This window comes from Folsomia candida, unplaced genomic scaffold (genome assembly GCF_002217175.1).
Source record: "Folsomia candida strain VU population unplaced genomic scaffold, ASM221717v1 Fcan01_Sc001, whole genome shotgun sequence".
Lineage (NCBI taxonomy): Eukaryota > Metazoa > Arthropoda > Collembola > Entomobryomorpha > Isotomidae > Folsomia > Folsomia candida.
Genome location: NW_019091193.1, coordinates 13,233,001 through 13,256,647, shown reverse-complemented (window position 1 = coordinate 13,256,647; position 23,647 = coordinate 13,233,001). Strand labels below are relative to the sequence as shown.

Genomic DNA, 23,647 nt, shown 5'->3' with positions numbered 1-23,647 from the left:
CAGTTTTATGAAAAAGTAACATACACACACACACACACACCTGTTGATGATGCTATGAAGCCCCCGAGAGAGAAGAAGACCAGTAAAGAGAATACCACAAAGACCAGTACTGCAAATAATTGCCACTGCCACCACCAGTTCATCACCTCCTCTCAGGTATTGACCTGCTGTATATAAACACCAAAAGTGGTCATTGGGAGCAGGATTCCTCTCTGGTGCGTCGTCGAGGGGACTTGTGTGTGCGAGTGAGAGAGAGCTGCAATGCAAAAGTATTTGGTTAGTCCCACTCCCACTAATCTTATCCCAAACTTATCGGTGTGGTGTGACTAATAGTGTGTGTGCTTACAGATCGTGGTGGCGGGGCTGGTGTTGGCCCTGGCCGTGGTGTCCTCCTGGGGTCAAGAGGACGGGGAGAAGGAGACGGACTTGGAGGGTTCAGACTTTCTCTTCAGACCAGTCTACATCCGCTATGGCTGGCAACCCTCGTCCGGAGGGGGCTGGAAGGGCGGGTCCGGCGTAGCCCAGGGTGGCGGCGGGTGGGGCCAGCCCTATGGCTACGGCTGGGGATCCTACCACAAAGAGGGAGGGAAAAAGAAGAAGGGAAAGAAGAAGAAGAAGGTAGGGATTTACTTGGTTTTTGAGGTTTTTTTGGTGGATTGGAGTTAATTTATGTAAATTTTTGCAGAAGAAGAAGGGAAAGAAGAAGAAGGGTAAGAAGGGCGGCGGTGGCTGGGGATGGGGTGGCGGCGGCGGGTACGGTGGGGGTGGCGGAGGAAGCGGCGGTGGTGGTCATGGTGGATATGGTAAGAGAAACTTTAATAAATTCCGGTAATTTCTTATTGAGACATCCACTAAATCCCACTTCTTTTCCACTAAATTCCAGGCGGCTACGGCGGCTACGAAGAGTAATTTATTGCAAAATATTTATTAATTGGCTATGTGTTAATTTGACAAAAAACATGATCAAAATTTGTGAAATAAAATTGTTTTTATACAAAAAAAGAGCTTCTTACGCGTTAATTACTTGAGGGTTGGTGAACTTGTGTAGAAAAACGGGTTTGTGCAGCTCATATGAAACCGGTCTGTGTGAAACGGGTTTTTAGGTGTTTGCAGGAGGTTCTTGACTTTCACCCGATTTTCTTTGAGATCTCATCGCATCTTAACCACGGCAGAAGGCAGAAGAGCAACGACCGGGTGATCATACCCGTTTGGTCAGTTTTTCATTGAAGCACCTATCGTCGTCGACGACCGTCTCCGACTTCACCAGGAGCAAGAGCAGCGGCGGTGGTGCAACGGAGACTTGACTATTTATTTACCAGCACCCTCCATAATCACATCACTTGAAAGTGAAACGCACTCGGACATTATCAACATGAGGGCTGCTTTGGTAAGACTTTTTCTCTCTCATTTTCCATGGAATCGCACTAATAATTCCCCTGAAATTCCCAGTCCACCCTGTTACTAGCAACAGTGGTCTCCTCCCAGTACTACTACTACTCGGACACCCCCCTCCCCACCCACACCTCATCGCACCCCCCACTCCGCGTCTACCCGCGATGGACCGAGTCCTCACCCGAAATTGACTCCAGCGAGTCCGACCTGGTCTACCCAATCTACGAGCCGATCTACGAGGAGGACTTGGTCAGAGAGTTCCGCGGAGGGAAGAAGAAGAAAAAGAAGAAGGGGAAGAAGGGGGGCTGGGGCTGGCCCGAACCAGAGTTTAAATACGTCGGGTGGGGATGGAATAAACAACAACATGTTTTATTGCCTGGACCCGTGTTTGAGAGTGAAAAGGGTCCCACGATCCATATCCATCCGAAGCCGGTGCATCATGAGAAGAAGGGGTGGGGTGGTGGGGGGCATGGTGGGGGGCATGGTGGGGGTGGTGGGGGTGGTGGGGGAGGAGGACATGGCGGATGGGTGAGGATATTTGGATTTACTAGAAAAAATTTACTACTTGTTGTGGGAATATTTCTTAAAAAATAATTACTTAATAGGGCCACGGAGGTGGTGGTGGTGGTGGCGGCGGCGGCGGTCACGGAGGCGGCGGCGGAGGAGGATGGGTAAGTTAAATTTAATCATAGTTTCCATGCAATAACCACCTCTAAAAACTCTTTCTCTCTTAAAATCCACAGGGCTGGGGAAAACCGGGCAAGATAATCCACGCGTACGAAGGCTGGGGTTGGGGTCACTAAATAAATTAAATTAAATTAAATAAAAAATCCATATACAAACCGCACCCACTTTGTTTCTCTCCATTCATTTCTCTCCATTTTAATCGTGCATCGACCTCACACGTCTCAAAACCACCGCAGCATCATAATTTCACGGCATCTGCATGGGTCAACTACCCAGCAGCAGCAAAGTGGTTTGGTCACTTTTTTCACACTCATACTCACCTCTCTCCTATTGCTGGACGATAAAACACGTCTCCGTGGGTCGTCTCCCCTCCAGTCCTGTTCTTCCCACGGAGAAGATCACTCTCCTTTTACGTGCTTTTCTTCTTAAATATAGGAGATGCGGTTCTTCGCGGTGAGTGTTCCTCCCCTCCCACCATTACACCCCCACTAATAAATAACAAATTCTGTCTCCTTAGTCCCTGCTGCTCCTGGCAGCCCTGACCTACACGCACGCCTACCACTACACGTACCAAGAGCTGGACGATGATGACCTCGTCCCTGTTGCTCCTTATTACGAGACGGAGGAGACCTACCCCGTCTACTCCCCCAGAGCCACCTTTCTAGACTATTCCTCCGGGGAGATTGAACTCACCCCCATCAGCTTCAGCGGGAGCGGGAGGGATGGCTGGGGCGGGGGTGGGAAGAAGAAGAAGGGGAAGGTAGGTGGATTTTTGCTATTTTTCGTGGGTTTTTGGACTGATTATTTATTTACTTTTCCGCAGAAGAAGAAGAAGAAGAAGAAGGTCTGTGGATAATCCATTGCCATGGCGATTTTAGTGTTTATTTATTGTGTCCAATTTTCAGAAGGGAAGCAGCAAAAAGGGTGGATTTTGGTACTATTGGGGTCCAGTTCATAAGGAGAAAAAGGGCTGGGGTAGCGGTGGTGGGGGTGGAGGTGGAGGAGGTGGTGGTGGTGGGGGACATGGTGGTTGGGTAAGGGTTTTTATAAATTCTATCATTAGCGCAAGTACTAAATTCATCCTCATTTCACAGGGAGGAGGCGGTGGCGGTGGCCATGGCGGCGGCGGCCATGGCGGCGGAGGCGGCGGCGGCCATGGCGGCGGAGGCGGCGGCGGCCATGGCGGCGGCGGAGGCGGCGGCTGGGGCTGGAAGAAACCCCCAATCCATCGCCACGTCCATTACAAAGCGCCGAAATTCCCTCAAGGCGGTGCTCCCGTCGTCATCAAACATCCCCAGCTCAATCTCCACCATGAAGTCGTCCACGGTTGGGGAGGCGGTGGCGGTGGTGGAGTAAGTTTATCATCAATTTAATTAACTGGCCCCCCATTAATAATCTTCTAAAAACCTGCAGGGCGGCGGCGGCGGCGGAGGTCATGGTACGTCTTAATTCTTTCTAAAAATTCCCCACACTACAAAAAACAAATCCTAAACACAATAATTTTGCAGGTTGGTAGAGAGAGAGAGATAGTAAAAAAAATAGCTTAAATAAAAGATCGTTGAACTAGAAAAACCTGTTTTAATACGCTCATTTCGCATTCATCTCACTGCACATTCTCCGCTGCACACACTTTGCATCATCAAAAAACATCTTCTGAAATCAAACGATCACACACTTCATTACCCGAAACATTATGGCGTTGATTATAGCTGCTGCACTCCTCTTTCTCCTGGCTGGCTTTGTTCAGGTAAAAATTCCCATTAAAAACACATTGAAAACCACCCTAAAACACTTGTCACTTGCAGCCCACCACCCCTGCGGCCACGCACTCCCTGACCCTCACCCCCCACGTGGTCATCACCCACCACTACCCTCCATTATCCGACCCACTCTCCTCCACAGAATTCTCCCCCCGCTCCGGCTCCATCTCCCCTCCGTCCACAAAATCCACGGGCTACACGCTCCCCCTCTTTAAAATCCCCTCCACCCTCCTCCCCCCACGAAAGAAGAAGAACAACCGACCCCCGCACTACGTGAAATACTGGGCCCAAAACAAGCACAACAATCCCCACCACCAGAGGAAAAATAAGAACAAAAAGAATAATAAAAACCATGGCTGGAAAATGGTCAGGAAAGAGTCCGTTTTCTCTCCAGGATATCTCGTCGATTTGACGGAGAGGGTGTTGGGTGAGTCTTTTATCTTATTTTATATTTGTTGAGTGACTTTTTGTGCTACGTGGAAAAATATGCGCAAAGTTTTAAACATTTGAAATTATAATTTTATGGGTGCTGTTTATGATAATTCATGCAAAAACTAATTCCCTAGACGGGATCGGCTTCCTCCCCGAGTTCAGCCACGTAAAAAACAAGAACAAAGGATGGGCCAAGCATGGAAAGTACGTCTTCAAAGGAATCACCATGCATCACGGGTTGTACACCAGCGTTTTGTGATTTTATTTATTTATTTATTTACTAAACTAATACGTTAATTAATTTTTTGTACGCTAATTAAATTAAATAACTTATTAAACTAAACCTCAATAATATCCCTGCAAAAAAATTAAAACAAAAATCAGCACCACTCACACAACTCACAATTCCAAAAACACCTCACCTGCTGCGACTGCGACTGAGGCACCTGCTGTTCCGCATACTCCAAGGGCACCGTCAACGGCTCGTACCTGATTTCAAAGTATTTCCTGAACCCGAAATGGGGATTGATTTCGTAGAGCGGTGGGGACTCCTCGGGTTCCTCCTCCTCCTCAAACTTCATCGGGCTGGAGTGGACCAGGGAGACGACGGAGACGAGGAGCAGCAAGAGCTGGAAATTTTAGTAAAATTAATTAATTCACGCCCAAAAAATAGTCACAGAAAATAAAGAAAAACTCACCAAAAACCTGAACCCAGACATGATTCGAGACTTTGTGAGAGAGTGATTATGCGAATGGCCAAGGGTTTGGGCATTTTTCGACCCTTTTATATCCTCAGTCACTCTCACTTTCGCTTTATATTAGTGGATCCGGTCCAGAAATATACCCACAAAAATCAACCCTTTCCTCACAAATTGCACATGACAACTTTCCCTTTCTCTCCAATCACCCAAAATACAATCTCAAATCCCACATTTATTGAGGACACAAACTAAAAATACACTACAAAAAAAATCTTAAGAATTAATTTCACTATTCTCCAACAACGTCGTGGTGTCTTCCACTTCTCCTCTTCCCACTTCTTCCTCCTTCCGACAAACCCCCTCCCCTAGTGGATCCCAGTCCCCCACCCCCAACAAAGTCACCCCCACGAACCCCACCAGCACAGGAATGGACCCAATGTAAAACCAATAATTATACGACGCACCCTTGAACACCACGTCGGCTATCATGGACATGGGGATCGTGAGGGTGATGGCCAGCGTCGCGATTAGTGAGGAGGTCAGCAGGCAGCTCCTACGGAAGTAATTTACTTTATTGACATTGTAATTTAAGAAATTAAGTGAGTAAACTAACCAAACCCACAGAACCTCGCTGAAGACCGTGCCCAAAATCCCATTGACTAGAAGAAACCCCCACTGGCGCTGGGAGGGGAATGTGAACACCTCAAAGGAGGAGTAGTGAAGGAGCAGGAAGAGCGGCCAGAGCAGGAGCACGTTGAACAGCCCCACGAATCCTATAAAATTCTAATTAGCATTTTAAACCACTCCCCACTACTACTGCACTCACCAAAGAAAAGAAACACATCCATCCGTCCCTCCCTCCCGCCCACGGCCCTCCTCAGAAATACTAAATACGCCGCATAGAACCCCGCACTGACCAGAGCCCAACCGGCCCCTAACTTCACCTCCACCCCATTTTCCCTCGTCATAAAACTCACCACGACAACCCCACAAATGGAAACGAGAACACAAAATAACTTCGACAAGGTGACCCTGTCCGACGGGGTCGAGGGGAAGGCGGCGGATAGGCCAAGGGTGAATAAAGATGAGGTGGAGGACAAGACGTTGATTAGAGCCACTTGGGAGGTGGCTGTGGAAATGGCCAGCGCGTAGGTGTAGTTTGCAAGGAACCACTATTGGAAATTTGGGATTTTAATACATTTTCAAGGTAATTTAAGAATAAATTACCATTGCGCAAAAAGCCAGAGCGACCCTGGCCGTCTCCGTCGTCGTGAGTTTGTCCGCATTTCTGGCGAGGGAGTCCTGGACGGCGAGGGAAGCGTGGTACGACATTCGGGAGAGGGTAGCGGCCGTGGCGTCCTTTGGACTGCAGTGGCGGACCTATGGATCACCTCTATTAGTATAAAATCAGTAAATTAATATCCCTTACGCACCTCGGCCACCCGACTAAATTTGACTTTGCCATTCCCCTCATCGCTCGTGTTGTCCTCGTAATTTATGGGGACGAAGGCCGAGGGGCTGAGTGTGGGAGCGATGATTAGTTCTTCTTCGGTGTCGGAGGTGGAGGGGGAGGTGGAGTGGGTTTCTATCGTTGATTGTGGTGGTTGTGAGGTTGTGGGTTCATCCGCATCCGTTAGTAACTGGAAATTTATCAATTATTATCACCACACAAATTAATTAAAACTACAACTCACCCTATAATCCCCACTGCCACCGCCACTGCCCAACCCATTCCCCTGCCCACCCACGACCCCCACCCTCCCCACTAAAAACACGATGAACATCCCCGTCTTGACAAACACCGTGAAGAACGGCTTATCGAAATGTTCATCGTGATAAATGTGGTCCGAGAGTTCGCTGGAAAGCACCCAGATCAGATCCACACACAACAAGAGTAACGCCCCGAGGAGGAGGCGGGGTTGTGGTGGGGGTGTAGTCACGGACGATGGTGGTGCTGGTGGTGGCATCGTCACATTGTCAATTGTTTAATTGTCAGCAGTGTAGTGTGTCACTTTTTTTTCAGTGAGAGAAACGGTTGGCGGGGTGAGGGTACAGTTGCCCCGGGTGGATGGACACAAACTCAATTCAAAAAGTCAGACGAGAGAGTGAATAAAAAAGATGACCTCCCCGAACGAAAACAACAACAATCCGTCCCCCGACCCGGACGACAATTACGTTTACACGTGGAGGGAGCCCCCTGAAGAGGAGGAAGGGACGAGCAGGCAATTGGCGGATCTGCCCTCGTCTTTCTTTCAGTTCTTTCAGCATTCTACTCAGAGGCAAACACAGGATTGTTTTGGTGGGATTTCTGGAGTGGAGGAGGCTGGGAATAGGTTCCTTATTTTTTAATTAGAGAGAGGTTTTTTTTGCTAATTTTGTGTGTTTTCAGCTCTTCTGCACCGCCAGCAGCAACGGAATCAGAATCGACGAGCAGTGGAAGCACGAGTAAAAGTTCATCAGATTTAGAAGAGGACTTCATCGAGGGGGATTTTGTCGAGAATAATCTTCCGCAATTAGGTCAGCCAGCGTCAGTTCAACCTCCATCACCAATTTCATCATTACCACCACATCCACGCCAGGCGTATCTCGACTCTCTCAATGCTTCCACCCCACCACTAATAACCCCACCACCACCTCACCTAATCTGGACCCTTGAACAAGCCCGCAAACTCACCACCTCAACCACCTCCCAATTCGGCCCCTCCTCCTGCGGCCTAACCTCCCTCACCCACATCCTCACCTCTCTCCACCACCCTCTCCCCTCCCCAGCCACTCTACTTTCACTGCTCCCCCCCTCGCTCCGCTCCAGTGACCCCACCACCACCCCGCTCCACACCTACCTCATCTCCCGCTCCCGTGCCGGAACGACCCATTCACAAATAATCACCGCCATCCAAACTCTAACCAATAACAAAATAGTGGGAAAATTCTTCCCCCTCAATCACCACACCACCAACCCGTCCAAACTCCTCACCACCCTCGCCACCTGGATCGACGCTGGCTGCGCTCCATTGGCCACGCTGAACCCGCAGAAAATCTCAACCCTCGCCGACGCTTGGCATCACCAGATGATTTATGGCGTGGACGCCAACACCGTTTTACTCACGAATCCGCTGGAGAAAATTCCCATTGATGAGTTCCTACCACAAATCACTTCAGAGTCGGTTCTACTTATTAAAAGAGAGGACGTGCTCAAGTTCCATCAGCAGAATTACGATTTAAGATTACTCACGAGGATCGGGCAGGAGTGGAACGAGATGAACGTGTTGGGTGAGTATTATCGTATTTTATCAATTATAACAAGATTAAACTAACAAATTGATATAAAGGAACCGTGTCCCACATGCTCCACGAGGAGGAGTCCCCCCACTCCACCACCACCACGATAAAGAAAACCCCACACCTCCCCATCCCAGCCGAGTACACGGCCGGGATTTCCGTCTTCTGCTCCTGGGATAATCCATTCCGAGAGAGTTTATTCAATTTTGTGATTTAGATTTATTTACAAAGAGAAAATTAATAAAATTAACAATCCGTTCCACTTAGACTCGTGTTTGCACTGCTTGGACCACTCCCTCCTCCTCCGCCACTCTTCTTATTCGTTAGTAAAGAATTAAAGAAATTCGCCAGGACGCGGTCCGTGCATTGCTCGCCCTGCGGTTGAATTTTATTAAAAAATCACCTTTAAATAAATAAATAGTAAATACCTTCTTCGGCGTGGTGATCCCTCCCGTCGTAACCCCACCGCTAATACTACTCCCACCCCCACCACTGGTCTGTCTCTTATCACTCGCTGGTGTTTTCCCTTTCCCCACACTCCCCCCAACTGCACCCCCACCACCGCCAAGGGTCAAAATCCCCATCTGCCTCTCCAGAAACAACTGTTCATCTTCCACCTCCACCTCGGCGACGTTTCTCCCTTCAGATCTGACCGTTTTGTGGACGGGGCGGAGGATGACGTCGTTGTAGTAAGATTCTGGGTCGATAGAGGACATGGACTCGTGCAGGATGGACATTTTCTTGAGGTTGTCCCACCCGGAGGGGCTATTATACGTTAGAAACGATGATTTATTACATTACTTTTATGGTGAAGAGGAATGCTCACATAAAAACGGCATCCTTTTCCACGACGAGTGCCGGCGTTTTGAAGTTGTTCGTGCCCCCGTAGACCCGGTGGACTAGATACTTGTACTAAAGAGAGAGATAAATCAACTAAAATCCACCAACACACTTTAATAGTAATTTACTCACCAAGAGATCACAATTTTTATCCTCCTTCACCGACGTATAGAACAAACTCGCCCCATAATTCAGACAGAACCTCCTCACGTGAAACTGAATAAAATCAAAATGTTCCTCCCGATAATTCTCCTCCCTCTCCAACGTGGTCATGTGATCCGTCTTCGTCACCACGACGACAATATCCACCCCCACATTCCTCACGAGCACCCCTTCATCCGCCACCATCTCCTCGATCCCCACTCCACCCCCCTGCACCAGCCCAGAAATGTCCCCTTCCCCATCGCCAAGAGGTTCTTGGTAACTCAACCATCGACGCAGGACCCCTTCTCGCAAAGTCTTAACTTCGTCGGGTGGGATTTTGAGGCTATCGACGTGGTCGTGTAGTAATCCGGCCCAGTCTTGGAGTTGTTCTAGGATCAACCAGGGAGTGGACATGGACACGGTCAGGAGGATTGTGGTGGAGGTCAGGGTGGAGGTGTTCAATGCGAAGGTTACTGTTGAGAGAATTATTATTAGACTTTGAGTGACGATTATCTGAAGACGATTTCCTTACGCAGAGGAAAGTGTGCCTTGTCCCCATCCAGGGTGAAAACGGACAAGTGGGTCGTGTCCTCCCTGTACTCGTCTCTAATCTCGATGTAGGTGTACTCTAAACCGGAACCTTTCTTGGGATCCTCGATCCCTTGCAGTTTCGCCACCAGCGTCGTTTTTCCACTCTCCGGGTGGCCTGTTTTATTTATAAAATTAGTTATTTAGTTAATCTTAAATAACAGCAAAACCACCGGACCTAAAACGACGACGGCCCTTCCCGAAGGGAGCTTGACCGAGGCGTTCGACCGCACTTCGGACAGGATGGAGGACCTAAGTTTATATCGAAATTGTCAAGTTGTAATGTTACGTAATAGGATAATACTACTCACCACACGTTATCTTCACTTCCACTCCCAGCACTCCCTGCACTATTATTATTTTGCTGTTTATAAACATTCTCCGCCGAGGCACTCCCCATGATTTCTCTGTTCAATCACTAAAATGGCACTTTTTTCACTCACTCACAATAATAAAACCTGCTGTTTTTCTTTACTCTTTCTCTCTAATTAGTCATCGTCCGTCTCACCTTTTCACTCAAGAAGGAGCAGCGGGGAGATTAGAATTATCTCCTAAAAAAATACACAAAAAACCTGCTGATAATTTAGAAAAATAGAAATTCTATCTCTTGGTGAAGATGGGTAACGTCCTGAACACCCGCCCCCCGAGGAGACGATGGTGTGTCCCCCACCCATCCGGACCCCCTTGACGGACATGACCGGCCCCATCGGACATCAAGTCATGGGCCAGTGTGTCCCCTTCAATTTGAGGTGGTTGGATTGGTGAGTTTGTTCATTTATAAAATAATTTCTATTAAATAAGCTCATAAAATAGCGATTCTAAAAAATTCCCTCTATAAATCCGCAGCCTCCAAGCGCACGGAGCGTTCCAGGGGAAGAAAAAGTGCAAGTTCCTGTACCAAGACTTCGCAGAGTGCGTCGGGCAGTACAAACAGGTCTGATTTTACTCTTTAATTAATTAAATGGGGAAATATAAAAACCTCCAAAATCCGCAGCTCCAACGTGTGACGCACATAAAGATCGAACGGGATCGTCAATGGCTCATGGGTCAGCTGGGAAAGGGGCCGAAGATCGATTTGTGGTCGAAAAATGTTCCCACCTACGATGCGTTCCTTCCCGATTATGATTTGGTGGATCCTTGAAGGAGGAATTCATTTGTAGTGATTGTAATTATGGAAATTGTAGAGAGAGTCGTGTGTAAATTTTTTTGTGTGGAAATCATGGGGGAGAGAGAGAAATAAATAGTTGATTATTTATATTTAATTGGTTTTAATGGTCAATCAAGTGGTGGTAAATTGGTGGGATTTATTTGAAACCAAGTAATATTAAAAAAATAAATCATATTAACCAAATAAATCAATAATTCCAAATGACAATTTCGAATGGTGAATGGTCAACTAATAAATATTCATCAATAAATATGCATCAACAACTAAACAGCACCACAAAAGTGACATATATTTCCAGCATCTTAATAGCATAACCAGCAACACACTTTTCTTTGTTAATAACATTCCTATTACTACTATATCTTTCATCTTTCTTTGTTCTCTCCATCCATCCACCACTGCTGCACCACGAATATATCCCCAGCCAGCCAGACACTCACTCTCTCACTCCACACACTCTCACAACATAGCCCATCGCCTGCATATATACCCCACCAGCAAACGTCAAACGAAACCAGTCCATTTCTTGTCGTCGTATTTCTCTCACGTGCGCGTTCCTTCTTCAGCACCACCTTGGACCATGGTCACTAAAGGAATCTCTCGTCATCATTCGTCCACTACCACAACTAATACAACCACACCCACAACAATCACACAACCAACGACGACAAACCAACAAATTACAAAAGGTAAATCCCTAAAAACGAAACTAAAAAAAAATTCTGCAGCGTGTCTATTTTTAACTTGCGCACAGCTCCAAACGCACACTTTTAACTCAGAGATTAGAAAAGAGCGTTCCTATTCCTCTATGTGCTGTCAAATATTGCAACATTTTACACACATTAGCACATCTTCTCTTACTTCATAATAAGCGAGAGAGAAGCTTCGCAAAGAAGAGAGAGGGCCGTGGCCTAGTTAGCCTAACAGACATAAGAAATTTTGTGTGTATACCACGACGCACATGCTTTTGCTTGCTGTCAATTTTTCTCCTCAGTCTCTGTCAAACCACCACCACCACTGCTTGAATAATATGAACATTATTAAAACCCGCCGACCTTGCAGATCTTCTATCTCTTTTTTGGCTTCCTTGTTTTTTCTCTGCTTGCAATATAATAAAATAAATAAACTACGCAGTCAATTCAAGGCTGTCTCTTCTGCTGCTGCTGCCACTCTGAAAATTAGTGTGTGTGCAGGAGTAGTGAGAGTTCGAGTTCGAGTGTTGAGGTGTTGAAATCAAGGTTATTTAATTTATACACAGAAGGAGATGAAGATTCCTCATCGTGTTCAGCCAGCAGCGGTGGAGGTGATAAAAAGAAAAAGAGAGGAACACTGCCCAAAGAAAGCGTCGCCGTGCTGACGCAGTGGTAATTTGACCATCGCTTATGGATGATTGTGGATGCCGACTAATTTTTAAAATCTTTTGACCCACGCAGGTTATACGACCACCGCTACAATGCTTACCCATCCGAGAGCGAGAAACTGGAGCTGAGTCGTCGCTGTGGCCTTTCGCTCCTCCAAGTCTGCAATTGGTTCATCAATTCCAGGAGGAGGATATTACCGGAAATGGTATGAATTTACATATAAAATTGTCTAACGTATCCACTAACTCCCTGATTTTGCAGATCTTATCGGAAGGGCAGAACCCACAAAACTACACAATTTCCCGTCGTCACACCTCTACCACAACTACTTCATCCCCCTCATCGTCAACAACCCGTCGCAGCTACCACTCCACAACCACCACATCACAACAAGAAGATTCCTACTCTTCCGACTCCTCCACATCCTCCTCGCTATCTCCCTCCCCACCATCCCCACCCCCACCGCCACTCTCCCCCTCGACAAAACGTAACCGCCGCTCGCCCCCCTCTTCCCGCGTCTCCCTAAATCTTTCCTACATTGACACGTCTCCGTTCAGCCTTTTAGTTGAGGCCGCAGTTCAAATGAGACGAGAGTTGGTCGAATAAATATCTTTTGCTCATCAGTGTTTATTTTTAGTTATGAATAAAAAATGACAGTATCGGAAATAGTAAATCAACACCCGGTCAGAACCATTTGGAGAAAGTCCTCATACGAAATCTGAATCATTCCCGAGGAGGAAGTGTCCTTCTTTCGAAATCCATCCGTGAACTTGTGGATTAGGATGCAGGCCTGCAAATTATCATTTTTATCATTATTTTGCACCCAATTTCTCACGTAAAACAACTCACAGAGATGAACCCATCCACTGGCAACCCGAACTGGCCCTCCCCGAATTTGTGCATAAGGAAGGCGACGAATCCGGGGCTGAATCGGTAGCCCATGCTCCCCATCGCTTGGCTCAGTTCGCCTTTTGAGAAATTAAATTTATGGATAATCCAATTTTCTTTAGCAAATAAAATAAAAACCCACCCTCATCGATGAACCCTGAGGAGTTCCGATCGAAGTTTTTGAACGTTCCCAACCACTGGTTGACATAGGCGTAGAGGGCGGAAAACCCTTGCATGTCAATCGAACCGCTGTTCCCGGGGTCGAACAGGCCTAAAAATAATTTTATTTAGAAATAAAATAATTTAATTAATTAATTAATCAAAAATCAATTAAAAAACCCCCACCAATCATCAAACGACAAGCATTTTCCGAGAACTTCCTCCCATTTGACGACTGCAATACTTGTTGCAACTCGGTCGGATTTATCCGCCCGGATCGATCGACGTCCACCGCTGGAAAAATAGAGAGAAATTAATTTAATTACTTAACACACTTCTCCAACGATTTATTCACCATTAAAAAACGAAATCAACTGGGGATCCATTTTATCAAAATTTAATTAAATTCCGCAAAAAAACTTGTAACCAACTTGACAGTCTGACTCACGTCACTCCTCTCCGTCCGACTGCCGGCTAGTCAACATTTCAATCTCCTTGTTCCCCATCTGCAAAAATCAACACACAATAAATTACAATCCTTGTAATTTTGCTACTACACAAACACGTAAATAATAATAAATGGGGAGTTTCCACTATTAATTATACTGATAGAAGAATAGAATGGTGACCTCCACGTCGCTCCCACCCCCCACGACTGACCTTTACTCCTACTACACCGTCAAACTCACGAGATGGAAGGGGAAGTGAGTCATTTATCTCCAAATGATAACACCAACAATACTTTATAATATTATTCCACAGCTACCCCCGAATCTTCACGCTGTCCACGCACGGGCTGACGACCTACAACCACGACTCCGACCGTACAAACCACTGGCAATGGCCGGATATATTTTCCCTGAGCCCACTGTCCACCCCGGACCACCCACACGCCTTCCAGCTGACTCACCGCAAAGGCAAGTCCACGGACACGATGCGCTTCGAATCCGAATATCGAGTGGAGATTCTGAGCAGAGCCTTGGAGTTTGTGAGCAGTTTTGGAAAAAGTGGATGGACGGAGGGGATCTGTAATAAATCCGGGTGGAGAGGAGGTGGTGGTGGTGGTGGGGCGGAGAAGTTTTGGTAATTTTTTATTTAATTTATAAAATTTGGTGCTAAGAAAGTGTGTAAAAAATTCCAGCCACGGCTCAGCCACGTCCACCCCGATAACATTAAATCTAACCCACATCTCCCTCGAGCAAATCACGGACCAGGGAGAGAAGAAAATCTACTATTTTAAAGACTTGGACGCAGTTGTTGAAGGAGAAGAAGGCGTTTTCGCACTCAGAAAGAAATTAACCGAGCGATTGGTAAGTGAATTCACTAATAATTTTCTTGTCCAAAACTGATCGTAACTTCCACTGCAGCACATCTTCCGAACGACATCCACCTCCTCCCTGATCGCCAAACTCCTCGAAAACTCGACCCACTACCTCGGCCATAACCTAACCTATATAAAGTCCACCTCCCCCCTCCCAACCCTGCTCTCCAATCGCTTGGGCATTTTTTCAGCCGACGTCCATTTAATCTCGTTGTCTGAATTCCGCCTACAAAACGATAAACGTCTCCGCCTTCTCCTCTGTCTCAGCGAAACCTGCCTCCTCGAAAGGGATCCGGGGAGCTATGCGGTAAGGACTCATTATCCAATCCATATTTATCACTAATAATTTCCCTGTATCCACAGATAAAATCGCTCTTCCCCTTGTCCACAATATTCTCCTTGGTCCGCTGCGTGGACGATTCTCAGGCCGTGGTGATTGAGTTTACGACGGGCTCGGGTCCGAGGACGTATTTTTCTACAGAGCGTGACTCTCTCCTCGCTTCGTTGATGGACGGGACGCGGGCGGCGGGGAACACGGCCGTTCATGTCCAATCCAGAATTACTCCGCAAGGGAAACGTTGGGGGCCCATCTCCAATCATGTCGATGAAAAGGTCTTTTTAATTTCTTTACTGATTAAATTATAAAATAAATCACTTAACAATCCCCCAGGTGGAGACGCTGTTTTTGAAATTCCTCCATCAACCTCCGCCGAGTTGGTCCTTTCACGAGCTCCTGATCAGGTTCAACGCCAACGTGGAGTATTCCGGACTCATCCACTCCTCATCGTCCAATGTAAAATTTATTAAAATCTCAATTAGCAAATCACTAAATAGCAAAAATTTCCCTAGGGCCTCTTCGCTGAAAACAAGGAAAAACTGATCCTCGTCGCCATAAACGCCCTGTTAACCAAAGACGTGTCCGAACCTGAGTATGAAGATTTTTTCCAACTCGTCCGACGATTGGTTTGCTCCAAAACCGGTTTCGCTGCCTTCTCGGAAATGCAAACGTATGAAGATTTTATTTAAAATTTCCTAAAATAAAAATTGTAACTAAAACAGCTTCCGCGAACGCCTGGGATCCCTGGTCGTGGCAGCATTGAGATCCACGACAACCACGGAGACGACTATCCACTCCGCCTTGGAAGTTATCTCTGCTTTGATGCAACCCATGCATTCGGATTCAGATTTAAGGATCGAACAGGAAAATAAGGAAAAGGTTTTAAACAGTGGGAAATTCTTGGATTCCTTGCTCGACATGTGGACAAGTTGCATGAAGAGGGGAACCGGGGCGTTGGTTACATTGAGTGAGGGAATTAGTTAATTATTGTATGTTTTCAATGACTAACATTTATTTATTCTTGAATTTAAGCCATGCTGGACATTTTGACGTTTGCGCTTTGTGCTCCATATTCGGAGACGACGATGGGTGGACAATTTGACACCTTGTTACAAGCAGTGGCTGGAAGGGCCTCCGTTCTCTTTTCACTCTTTCAAGTAAAAAGAACTAAAAAATATCGTATTCATTTCCACTTTCACAACTAAAACTTAAAAAATCCCCCCAGCACCCCTCCATCGCTATTGTAAAAGGCGCAGGGCTGATAACGAAGGCCCTGATAGAAGAAGGACAGGGAACACTGGGTCGTGAAATCCAAGACATGGCCCTGAAAGAAGGCGCTTTGATACGCCACCTCCTCTCCGCATTATTCGTACAAACTTCGGACCCAAGATTGCTAACTTTACGTCAATTATCACGCCATTTAATTCAATTGTGGACCTCACAACATGACCAAAGCAAGGATTTACTTCACAGGATTTTTGTAAGCCAAAATAGTTAATTACTCAATGAAAATCTTTAACAATCTCCATCCCCACAGCCACCCGGCCTCCTACTCTATTTATCCTCCACCTCCCAACCCCCCGAATCCCCTGCGACGTCCCCAACGGAGCCAGATTATATTCATACTCGTGATACCCTTGCCATTGCCACGTCAATTTACAAAACCCCAACCACGCTCCAACGCCAAGTGAGGAACGTGGAGAAATACGTAGAAAAACAAGTAGAAGCAGCCCTGAAACATTGGCGATTAAATGTGGCGGTGGAGGCGAGGAAAAACGTTGCCTTTCGACCCGTTGCTCTAAGGAAAAGGAGACAAAATCTTGTTTTAGAAGGGAATTGGACATGGTTCTATTATGGATTTCTTAAAGATGTGGCCGCTCCGGATTTAATTTGGAACTTTCAAACGAGAGAGGAGTTGAGGTATGATTTACAATAACTGTTTCCTTAATTAAGACCTAATTTAAATAAAAACCTCCCACAGGGAAAGCCTCCAGAACGAAATCCGCCTTTTAGACAACGATCGTGAGCACATCCGCGGAAGTATTTGTTGGAATTACGCCGATTTCCAAGTCGTGTACAAATCACTCAACGATGAAATACGCGTTGGTGGATATTATCTCCGATTACTGTTGGATGAAAAATCATCTACGACGATCACGTCAACGATTCGAAATCCAAAAGAATTCTTTGCAGATTTATACCATCGATTTCTATTAACTGGGAAACCGGAATTACGTGGAATGTGCTTGGAAGCGATGACCATCGTTTATCAAAGATATTCCGTAGAAATTGGGGTTTTCAACGATTTGAAATTCGTCGTGCTGATGTTGGAAAGGGTAAAAAATACTTTTTTATTTTAAAGTAATTTGGCATAAAATATAAAAACTCTTAATTAGTCGCTGGACAAATCGGAGCGCGATCGCCTGGTCCTGTTCATCCAACAACTGGTGAAACATTCCGAAAATGCTCGTGAACTGGTGACTTGTGGTGGATTGAAAATCCTCGTGGATTTATTACCCCTGGCTCATTTACACACGAGTCGTGCCACAATTTCCACACAAAGCAATGTGATTGAAGCTGGGACTGATATGAAACATGCCGACTCACCAGAATGGTACTACATGAAAGGAAATGAGAAAATTGGACCCGTAGGATTTAAAGAGGTTTGGTTTCCACTTTCTTAATAAAATCCCACGGATAAATCCTCATAATTCCTCTTTCCTGCAGCTCCAAAAACTGTACCAAACTCAAAAGCTCGAGACTAAGACCAAAATCTGGTCGAACGGATTGGATTCTTGGAAGCAGTTTGGCCTGGTTTCGCAATGCAAATGGTTCATAATCTGTGAAAATCAACCATCTTTAATGAACGAATCCAAATTGGCAGCCGTGGTTTTGGATATTTTAATACAAATTTTACAATTTTGTCCATCAAAAATTGGGGACTCAATTATCCGACCCGTTCATAAAGCCAAACAAATTTTAACGGATGGAGCTTCTTGTTTCCCACACATTGTACAAATTCTACTCACTTTCGATCCTCCCATCGTCGAAAGAGTTGCCACTTTGCTTACTTTGGTATGTTTTCATTAGTCTGTTTTTATATGGAAACTAATTCAAAGATTTTAATAGTTACTGGATGAAAACCCATTCGCCTCTCGAGTGTATGCGACGGGTGTGTATTTCTTCATCATGATGTACATTGGGTCCAATATTTTACCAATTGCCAAATTCCTTCACCTCACTCATCTCAAGCAAAATACTTACTCCGCTCAGCAGGTTTGTCCCGACTTATGATTTAATTAAAAATATATATGCAAATTTCTAATAAATTCGCTAAAGGGCACGTCCATCTGGCAAAAGTCCGTGTTGGGATCCCTCTTGCCCGAAGCGATGGTGGCGTATTTAGAAAATCATGGCGTTGAGAAGTTTTCGGAAACATTTCTCGGTGAATTTGACACCCCCGAAGCCATTTGGAGTGGATCCATGCGTCGTTATTTAATAGAAAGGATTGCGCTGCATTTAGCCGATTTCTCACCTCGATTGCTATCAAACACGAGAGCCTTGTACGATTATTGTGCCATCCCCGCTGTAGTTTACTCCAATTTAGAATCCGAATTATTCTGCGGGGTTTTCTACTTGAGGAATTTAACGGATGAAGTGAGGTGGGTGGTCTGTAATTACCGTTTAAAAAAATAGTAACAAAAATTCTCTGTGCAGATTCCCCAACTGGCCAATTTCCGACCCACTGTCCACCTTGCGTGATGTTTTGGAGGCATGGAAAAGCGAGGTCGAGAAGAAACCACCTCCGATGACGGTGACGGAAGCCTTGCGTGCCCTGGACTTGGATGAAAATGATGAAAATTGGAGTGAACTGGTTAAAAAGAATTATAGGAAATTGGCTCAAAAATATCATCCCGATAAAAATCCTCAAGGCAGAGAGGTGGGTTTTTTACTCTAATTTTTAAAAATAATTATTTAAACTAATGATTTGTATAACTTTCCAGCGTTTTGAGTCAGCGAACAAGGCGTACGAGTTTTTATGCAGTCGAATGTGCATTGAAAGTGCAAATCCGGACGTCAACAGGATAATTCTAATCCTTAAAACTCAGAGCATCCTCTTCAAACGCTACGGAGATGGTTCGTATTACAATTTATTCTTATGTACAACTAAACAACAATTAATTAATCCCGCAGTCCTCTCGCCCTACAAATACTCGGGCTACCCAATGTTGATAAAAACGATAGAAATGGACGTTGAGGACGAGGCCCTATTTGCCAAAGAATATCCGCTCCTTCCCCACAGCGCCGAGGTGGTTTATTGGACCCTCAACTGTTCCGCTCTCAACGTGGAAGAGTTGAGGAGAGAAAAGGGCCTTGAATTATTACTCGTAGCCTTCGAACGCTGTGTTTCCGTGCTCTCCAAATCATCAAAACCGGACGATGTAGCCGTTAAAGTTTGTCTTTACGTTACCAAATGTTTCACCGTCGCGACACAATTCCAACTCTGTCGGGATAAACTAGTGGAAATGCCCATGCTTGCCAATTTACTCTGCCAAATCTTCAATTTTAAGGTGATTTAGATAAACATTTCTGCCAATAGTCTACTAAAATAATTCTATATTTCTTTATTCAGCACCTCACGAAGCTGAGCACCACAGCCTCGACGTGCGTTTCTGCCATGTCGATTGATACGATTTTGCAGATGCAACTACTCCAATCGGGTGTTTTATGGCATTTACTCACGTCCCTCTTCACCTACGATTTCACCCTCGAAGAATCCGAAGTCCAAGCGGATGAAGAGACGAATTTACAAATTTTAATTAATAACTTCGCAAAATCCTCAGTCATCGCTTTAAAATCGCTCTGTGGAGATGAAGAGAAACCTAAAAATGATGTGATTAGAACGTCTTTAGAAAATTTACTCTTGCCCTACGGAGCCAAAATGGTTGTTATTATTTAATTATTTCTTTTGAGATTACGATTAATAACATAATTTTTGACAACTCAGATAATGACCCAAGCACCTGAACAAGTATTGAAAACGCTAAACTCGAACAACTCTTCGCCATATTTAATTTGGAACAATGAGACGAGAGCCGAGTTGCTCGAATATTGCGATCAACAACTAAAACTACTTAAGAGCGGTGATATTACGGACATGACTTATGGCTCAGACTTTAAATATTCCATTCATCAGGGGGAGCTGGTCATTGGTAGGGATTTTATTTAATCATTAGTCAATACAATTATAAAAAAATAATAAAATCCCCGACACAGGATCGATATTCATCCGAATCTACACCACCACCCCCTCATTCCAACTGGAAGAACCGAGCGGGTTCATCACCTCCCTCCTGGCCTACCTCTCCACCACGGACCCCGAGACGCTGAACCCAATTTCCATCGATGCCTTGACCACTGCGATAAAGTCCAATCCCGGTTTAGAACATTTGTGTAAAGGGAAATTCCGTCTGTTTGCCAAGTTTCTGCTCCAATTTTGCCAAGAAATGCTCCCACTGCTCGGCTGCCTCTTTGGAAATCAAGATTGCGTAGCGGATTCAGTCGGCTCTGGGATCCTCGCAGCCCTCATGGTCATTTGTGTAAGGGAAAAACCCGTGGAAATCGTCCATAACGGGTTAAACTGCTTGGGAATGCTGGGGGCTCATCCGGCAGTGGTTAAAGAGGGGGTCCAGAGGGGTAGGTCCTTAATTTACATATTTTTAAAAATCCTAAAAATAATAAACCCCCTCCTACAGGCCTCCCGATCTACCTGCTCCACCTCTTCACCACCCCGACCCTGGACAGCAGCATCCGATCAAAAGCCGCCCAAGTGATCTCCCGACTCACCTCCGACAAAGTAACCGGCCCCCGCGTCTCCCTCTTTCTCCACAAATTAATCCCACCGATTTTCACCTCCGCCATGACCGAGTCCCCACCAACCGCCGTCTCCCTTTACGACTCCTCCACTGAGAACCCAGAACTCGTCTGGAACGATTCCTCCCGCACAACTCTGACCAATTTCCTGCACGCCGAATTCCCCCCGCTGTACGCCTCCCACTGCACCGACCTCTCCTCCGACTGGCTCTTCTCGATGGACACGGCCGAGAACATCCACTCCAACACGGAACTCATCGTCGGTGATATTTATCTCAGAATCTACGTTGCAAATCCAAATTGGAGCTTGCGAAGACCACGCGAGTTCTTAAAGGATTTACTCGAATTTGGCTTTCAAAATTTCGATCGTGAAACTAAATTAGTCTGCTCCGCGTTGAGGATAATTTTCGGTGGGAATCCACACTTGTCCGACTCCTTAGTTTCAATGGGCTATGTTCCTAAAGTTTTACAAGGACTGAATTCTAATCAAGAGAATTTGAGGAAGATTTGCTGTGAAATTTTACGTTTTTTCGGTTCAAGTGGTGCGATTTTAGAGATTTTAATCAATTTTGACTCGATTGAATTGATTGTGAAGGGGTTGAAAAAGCTTGAGCGAGGGGTTGGGCTCGTCTGCGAAGGTGTGAATGGTATTTTTAGCAGTGGTGGTTGTAGCAGTGAACTCGTCGCTCAGGGTGTCAGGTTTGGCTTGGTGGAAATCTTACTTAGTTTTCTACGTGGAAAGGACCATTTGTTAGAAGATCCGGATGGAGGGGTGACCGTGGCGAGTGTCAAGGCGAATATTGTCCATGCCCTCCAAGCCATGGCCAGGGATTCTGTTTATGGAGCGGACGTAGAGGGGGTCCTGGGAGCCAGTGATGTTTGGAAGGGCTACAGGGGACAGGTAATTATTAATTTATATCTATCGATTCATTTTTAAATATTAATTTTTTCTTTGTAGAAACACGACCTATTTTTGGATACCAAAGCGATTGGAGGATATTTGGGAGGTGGGGGAAGTGGTTCCGTGGCTGGGTATTTGACACAGGGAGGTGGTCCCGGAGGTGGTGCTGGCGTGGATAAAAAAATTGTTCCACCCCCAACGGAATGAGTGTTTTTTTTAAATTTATTTATATAAATCTTTTTGTGATAATAAAAATTTAACCAGATATCGTGTTAAACGATTGTTTATAATTAATTATTGACAATAAAATAAAAACGAATTGTCAAATGTATCGTAAAATAACTCTTAAAACTTCACTCTTTAATAAATGCGAAAACGACGTAGAGTGAAACGGCTTCCCACTCGGACTTTGACAAAGTTCCCACTTTTTCAATTTCAGGATTGTCTCTCAAGAATTTCTCTGCATGAGCGTATTCTACACTGGATTTTGGTGGTGGCGGCGGGGTTGGTGTGGTCTCGGGTGGTGGGTAGGTCTGCGTAATTAACAGTTTTTAAAAAATACCCAACCATAGAAAATCAGAGAAAAAAACCGCACCTGAACAGCCTGCATCCGCTCTAAAAGAAACTGTCCCTCTTTCCTCATCATGGCGAAAAACTCTTCAAAAGTGTATTTATAAACGAGGCGGAGGCCCACGCGTGAAGCTAACCTGCAAAAAAATCACCCTCGTTAAGCGAACCGAGTTAATAAAATAATAAGTAAAACCCACTCTTTCAAAGCGTTAAAGTTGACCAGGAACTCTGGGCAGTTGACGACTTCATCGAGTTGAAAGTAGTATTTAGCTCCAAAAATTGGCAGAGGTTCCTCGCTCTCGAAACGAATGTTGAACACGTCGTTGCCAAAGGATCGCGAGGGTGAGGAGGTTCGCAGCCATTTCCTGTTATTTTTTAAATAATTAGCAAATTATTTTTTTAACCAGTAAAATCACTTACACGATCCGATTATCATTGGGGGTGCTTCCGATGAAATATCCTCCCGAGATTAAATTATCCGAGATATTTTCCAGCATTTTCGTGGCTTGTTTAATGGATTCGAAACTGTAGTGGAAGGAGAATTGGACGCTGACGAGATCGAATTTGATGTCCGGGGAGGAATATTTGCCACGAAGCGTGTCCTTTGTACAATCCGCTGTTACAAACTCTGCAGAAAATATCTCCTTCTGTCCTCGGCCCGGTGGGTACAAATTCCGGTAGCGGTCCGCGCACTGTGTGGATTTTTGTGATTTTTTAAAATTAAGTAAACTTGTAAATTGCTAAAATCTACCTGTTCCACCGAAGTTTCAGCGATATCAGCGAAAACTACGTGCTTGACTGCATTGCTTTTCACCCATTTTTGGATGTCGCCGCCTGTTAATAATTTAGAATAAGAGAGTAACAATTTTAGTTTAAGAACTAAGCAAACCTTTCCCACAACACATGTCCAAAACGGTGAGATCGTCCTTGTCCTCGTCCTTTTCACGTTGGATCCGCTTTATTGTGTCGCCTAAAATGTTTTGATTTACTGTTTTGTTAATTTAAACAAATAAATATAAGAAAACCCACTGATGAGCATGGATTTGATCCAATTGTTGAAGGAGCGCATGAAGAAAATCCGAGAATCCTTTCGAGCATCGATCCCTTTCTCCTGAAGAGAATTGTAATGCTGAGTAATTAGCGGCGTTATAGTGGACATTTCTCTTTTTTTAATTATTTCACGTGTCAATTCGGTGATTTTAATGCAAATCAATGCTTGTCAAAAGAATGTCAAACGAAGAAACT

The 23,647-nt window shown here is 45.3% G+C and overlaps 10 protein-coding genes across 13 annotated transcripts; 6 read left to right on the top strand and 4 right to left on the bottom strand.

Annotated features, from left to right (window-relative positions):
• The first annotated feature begins 115 nt into the window (after positions 1 to 115).
• Positions 116 to 3,614, top strand: LOC110842593 (putative glycine-rich cell wall structural protein 1). Of its 4 annotated transcripts, XM_035852437.1 has the most exons (8): positions 116 to 276; positions 349 to 618; positions 2,825 to 2,839; positions 2,903 to 2,923; positions 2,985 to 3,113; positions 3,174 to 3,431; positions 3,493 to 3,517; positions 3,588 to 3,614. In XM_035852437.1, the coding sequence occupies exons 1-8, from the start codon at positions 262 to 264 to the stop codon at positions 3,593 to 3,595; spliced, it is 741 nt and encodes a 246-aa protein (XP_035708330.1). In that variant the 5' UTR covers positions 116 to 261; the 3' UTR covers positions 3,596 to 3,614. The 4 variants fall into 4 exon arrangements, with proteins under 4 accessions (XP_035708330.1, XP_035708335.1, XP_035708328.1 ...); XM_035852442.1 differs by lacking the exon at positions 3,588 to 3,614 and having other exon boundaries at positions 2,906 to 2,923; positions 3,493 to 3,543; XM_035852435.1 differs by lacking the exon at positions 3,588 to 3,614 and having other exon boundaries at positions 3,493 to 3,543.
• Positions 3,615 to 3,673: 59 nt separating this feature from the next.
• Positions 3,674 to 4,625, top strand: LOC110860776. The gene is made up of 3 exons (XM_022109879.2): positions 3,674 to 3,826; positions 3,885 to 4,266; positions 4,406 to 4,625. Exons 1-3 carry the CDS (start codon positions 3,773 to 3,775, stop codon positions 4,528 to 4,530), a joined length of 561 nt encoding a protein of 186 aa, XP_021965571.1. The 5' UTR covers positions 3,674 to 3,772; the 3' UTR covers positions 4,531 to 4,625.
• Positions 4,626 to 5,184: 559 nt separating this feature from the next.
• LOC110842561 (solute carrier family 35 member F5) lies at positions 5,185 to 6,975 on the bottom strand. Its single transcript, XM_035852316.1, has 6 exons — positions 6,667 to 6,975; positions 6,406 to 6,612; positions 6,200 to 6,352; positions 5,799 to 6,144; positions 5,586 to 5,745; positions 5,185 to 5,525 (listed from the first exon to the last, which is right to left on the bottom strand). Exons 1-6 carry the CDS (start codon positions 6,937 to 6,939, stop codon positions 5,246 to 5,248), a joined length of 1,419 nt encoding a protein of 472 aa, XP_035708209.1. The 5' UTR covers positions 6,940 to 6,975; the 3' UTR covers positions 5,185 to 5,245.
• A 57-nt stretch (positions 6,976 to 7,032) lies between these two features.
• On the top strand, positions 7,033 to 8,517 carry LOC110860746. The gene is made up of 3 exons (XM_022109846.2): positions 7,033 to 7,305; positions 7,362 to 8,242; positions 8,302 to 8,517. Exons 1-3 carry the CDS (start codon positions 7,091 to 7,093, stop codon positions 8,466 to 8,468), a joined length of 1,263 nt encoding a protein of 420 aa, XP_021965538.1. The 5' UTR covers positions 7,033 to 7,090; the 3' UTR covers positions 8,469 to 8,517.
• On the bottom strand, positions 8,421 to 10,458 carry LOC110860735 (cytoplasmic dynein 1 light intermediate chain 2). The gene is made up of 8 exons (XM_022109835.2): positions 10,332 to 10,458; positions 10,135 to 10,241; positions 10,002 to 10,075; positions 9,768 to 9,941; positions 9,224 to 9,708; positions 9,078 to 9,163; positions 8,680 to 9,016; positions 8,421 to 8,626 (listed from the first exon to the last, which is right to left on the bottom strand). The coding sequence occupies exons 2-8, from the start codon at positions 10,221 to 10,223 to the stop codon at positions 8,498 to 8,500; spliced, it is 1,374 nt and encodes a 457-aa protein (XP_021965527.1). The 5' UTR covers positions 10,224 to 10,241; positions 10,332 to 10,458; the 3' UTR covers positions 8,421 to 8,497.
• LOC110860791 (NADH dehydrogenase [ubiquinone] iron-sulfur protein 5) lies at positions 10,448 to 11,102 on the top strand. The gene is made up of 3 exons (XM_022109904.2): positions 10,448 to 10,584; positions 10,670 to 10,757; positions 10,818 to 11,102. The coding sequence occupies exons 1-3, from the start codon at positions 10,478 to 10,480 to the stop codon at positions 10,962 to 10,964; spliced, it is 342 nt and encodes a 113-aa protein (XP_021965596.1). The 5' UTR covers positions 10,448 to 10,477; the 3' UTR covers positions 10,965 to 11,102.
• A 327-nt stretch (positions 11,103 to 11,429) lies between these two features.
• LOC110860767 (homeobox protein AKR) lies at positions 11,430 to 13,025 on the top strand. The gene is made up of 4 exons (XM_022109867.2): positions 11,430 to 11,680; positions 12,250 to 12,355; positions 12,425 to 12,557; positions 12,614 to 13,025. Exons 1-4 carry the CDS (start codon positions 11,572 to 11,574, stop codon positions 12,956 to 12,958), a joined length of 693 nt encoding a protein of 230 aa, XP_021965559.1. The 5' UTR covers positions 11,430 to 11,571; the 3' UTR covers positions 12,959 to 13,025.
• LOC110860781 (peflin) lies at positions 12,960 to 13,887 on the bottom strand. The gene is made up of 5 exons (XM_022109892.2): positions 13,755 to 13,887; positions 13,586 to 13,693; positions 13,383 to 13,511; positions 13,202 to 13,320; positions 12,960 to 13,142 (listed from the first exon to the last, which is right to left on the bottom strand). Exons 1-5 carry the CDS (start codon positions 13,783 to 13,785, stop codon positions 13,026 to 13,028), a joined length of 504 nt encoding a protein of 167 aa, XP_021965584.1. The 5' UTR covers positions 13,786 to 13,887; the 3' UTR covers positions 12,960 to 13,025.
• A 5-nt stretch (positions 13,888 to 13,892) lies between these two features.
• On the top strand, positions 13,893 to 22,171 carry LOC110860800 (dnaJ homolog subfamily C member 13). Its single transcript, XM_022109915.2, has 24 exons — positions 13,893 to 14,103; positions 14,162 to 14,482; positions 14,541 to 14,709; positions 14,767 to 15,027; positions 15,084 to 15,332; positions 15,391 to 15,513; positions 15,570 to 15,727; positions 15,780 to 16,024; positions 16,090 to 16,214; positions 16,283 to 16,537; positions 16,595 to 16,977; positions 17,039 to 17,393; positions 17,454 to 17,720; positions 17,785 to 18,132; positions 18,187 to 18,333; positions 18,397 to 18,719; positions 18,775 to 18,997; positions 19,062 to 19,194; positions 19,252 to 19,628; positions 19,691 to 20,002; positions 20,066 to 20,270; positions 20,335 to 20,754; positions 20,814 to 21,832; positions 21,890 to 22,171. Exons 1-24 carry the CDS (start codon positions 14,021 to 14,023, stop codon positions 22,037 to 22,039), a joined length of 6,651 nt encoding a protein of 2,216 aa, XP_021965607.1. The 5' UTR covers positions 13,893 to 14,020; the 3' UTR covers positions 22,040 to 22,171.
• LOC110860757 (mRNA cap guanine-N7 methyltransferase) lies at positions 22,041 to 23,640 on the bottom strand. Its single transcript, XM_022109856.2, has 7 exons — positions 23,432 to 23,640; positions 23,292 to 23,372; positions 23,154 to 23,236; positions 22,823 to 23,094; positions 22,600 to 22,767; positions 22,428 to 22,539; positions 22,041 to 22,365 (listed from the first exon to the last, which is right to left on the bottom strand). The coding sequence occupies exons 1-7, from the start codon at positions 23,559 to 23,561 to the stop codon at positions 22,186 to 22,188; spliced, it is 1,026 nt and encodes a 341-aa protein (XP_021965548.1). The 5' UTR covers positions 23,562 to 23,640; the 3' UTR covers positions 22,041 to 22,185.
• Between the last annotated feature and the right edge of the window lie 7 nt (positions 23,641 to 23,647).

Coding starts and splice junctions, on each gene's coding strand:
- LOC110860735 (XM_022109835.2), bottom strand. CDS start 10,223: ATGGGGAGTGCCTCGGCGGAGAATGTTTATAAACAGCAAAATAATAAT. Junction 10,076..10,134: donor GGAAGTGAAGATAACGTGTG/GTGAGTAGTATT, acceptor ATATAAACTTAG/GTCCTCCATCCTGTCCGAAG. Junction 9,164..9,223: donor ATAAAAATTGTGATCTCTTG/GTGAGTAAATTA, acceptor CTCTCTCTTTAG/TACAAGTATCTAGTCCACCG.
- LOC110842593 (XM_035852435.1), top strand. Junction 3,114..3,173: donor GTGGGGGACATGGTGGTTGG/GTAAGGGTTTTT, acceptor CTCATTTCACAG/GGAGGAGGCGGTGGCGGTGG. Junction 3,432..3,492: donor GAGGCGGTGGCGGTGGTGGA/GTAAGTTTATCA, acceptor AAAAACCTGCAG/GGCGGCGGCGGCGGCGGAGG.
- LOC110860791 (XM_022109904.2), top strand. CDS start 10,478: ATGGTGTGTCCCCCACCCATCCGGACCCCCTTGACGGACATGACCGGC. Junction 10,585..10,669: donor AATTTGAGGTGGTTGGATTG/GTGAGTTTGTTC, acceptor ATAAATCCGCAG/CCTCCAAGCGCACGGAGCGT. Junction 10,758..10,817: donor GCGTCGGGCAGTACAAACAG/GTCTGATTTTAC, acceptor CAAAATCCGCAG/CTCCAACGTGTGACGCACAT.
- LOC110860767 (XM_022109867.2), top strand. CDS start 11,572: ATGGTCACTAAAGGAATCTCTCGTCATCATTCGTCCACTACCACAACT. Junction 11,681..12,249: donor AAACCAACAAATTACAAAAG/GTAAATCCCTAA, acceptor ATTTATACACAG/AAGGAGATGAAGATTCCTCA. Junction 12,356..12,424: donor GTCGCCGTGCTGACGCAGTG/GTAATTTGACCA, acceptor TGACCCACGCAG/GTTATACGACCACCGCTACA.
- LOC110842561 (XM_035852316.1), bottom strand. CDS start 6,939: ATGCCACCACCAGCACCACCATCGTCCGTGACTACACCCCCACCACAA. Junction 6,145..6,199: donor CTCTGGCTTTTTGCGCAATG/GTAATTTATTCT, acceptor AATTTCCAATAG/TGGTTCCTTGCAAACTACAC. Junction 5,526..5,585: donor AGCGAGGTTCTGTGGGTTTG/GTTAGTTTACTC, acceptor TTACTTCCGTAG/GAGCTGCCTGCTGACCTCCT.
- LOC110860800 (XM_022109915.2), top strand. CDS start 14,021: ATGGTGACCTCCACGTCGCTCCCACCCCCCACGACTGACCTTTACTCC. Junction 15,028..15,083: donor GGGATCCGGGGAGCTATGCG/GTAAGGACTCAT, acceptor CTGTATCCACAG/ATAAAATCGCTCTTCCCCTT. Junction 19,195..19,251: donor CTTCAAACGCTACGGAGATG/GTTCGTATTACA, acceptor TTAATCCCGCAG/TCCTCTCGCCCTACAAATAC.
- LOC110860781 (XM_022109892.2), bottom strand. CDS start 13,785: ATGGATCCCCAGTTGATTTCGTTTTTTAATG. Junction 13,694..13,754: donor GTTGATTTCGTTTTTTAATG/GTGAATAAATCG, acceptor CTATTTTTCCAG/CGGTGGACGTCGATCGATCC. Junction 13,321..13,382: donor CTCAGGGTTCATCGATGAGG/GTGGGTTTTTAT, acceptor ATTTCTCAAAAG/GCGAACTGAGCCAAGCGATG.
- LOC110860757 (XM_022109856.2), bottom strand. CDS start 23,561: ATGTCCACTATAACGCCGCTAATTACTCAGCATTACAATTCTCTTCAG. Junction 23,373..23,431: donor GATCAAATCCATGCTCATCA/GTGGGTTTTCTT, acceptor AAAACATTTTAG/GCGACACAATAAAGCGGATC. Junction 23,237..23,291: donor GGACATGTGTTGTGGGAAAG/GTTTGCTTAGTT, acceptor AATTATTAACAG/GCGGCGACATCCAAAAATGG.
- LOC110860746 (XM_022109846.2), top strand. CDS start 7,091: ATGACCTCCCCGAACGAAAACAACAACAATCCGTCCCCCGACCCGGAC. Junction 7,306..7,361: donor GTGGAGGAGGCTGGGAATAG/GTTCCTTATTTT, acceptor GTGTGTTTTCAG/CTCTTCTGCACCGCCAGCAG. Junction 8,243..8,301: donor GAACGAGATGAACGTGTTGG/GTGAGTATTATC, acceptor ATTGATATAAAG/GAACCGTGTCCCACATGCTC.
- LOC110860776 (XM_022109879.2), top strand. CDS start 3,773: ATGGCGTTGATTATAGCTGCTGCACTCCTCTTTCTCCTGGCTGGCTTT. Junction 3,827..3,884: donor TCCTGGCTGGCTTTGTTCAG/GTAAAAATTCCC, acceptor TGTCACTTGCAG/CCCACCACCCCTGCGGCCAC. Junction 4,267..4,405: donor TTTGACGGAGAGGGTGTTGG/GTGAGTCTTTTA, acceptor CTAATTCCCTAG/ACGGGATCGGCTTCCTCCCC.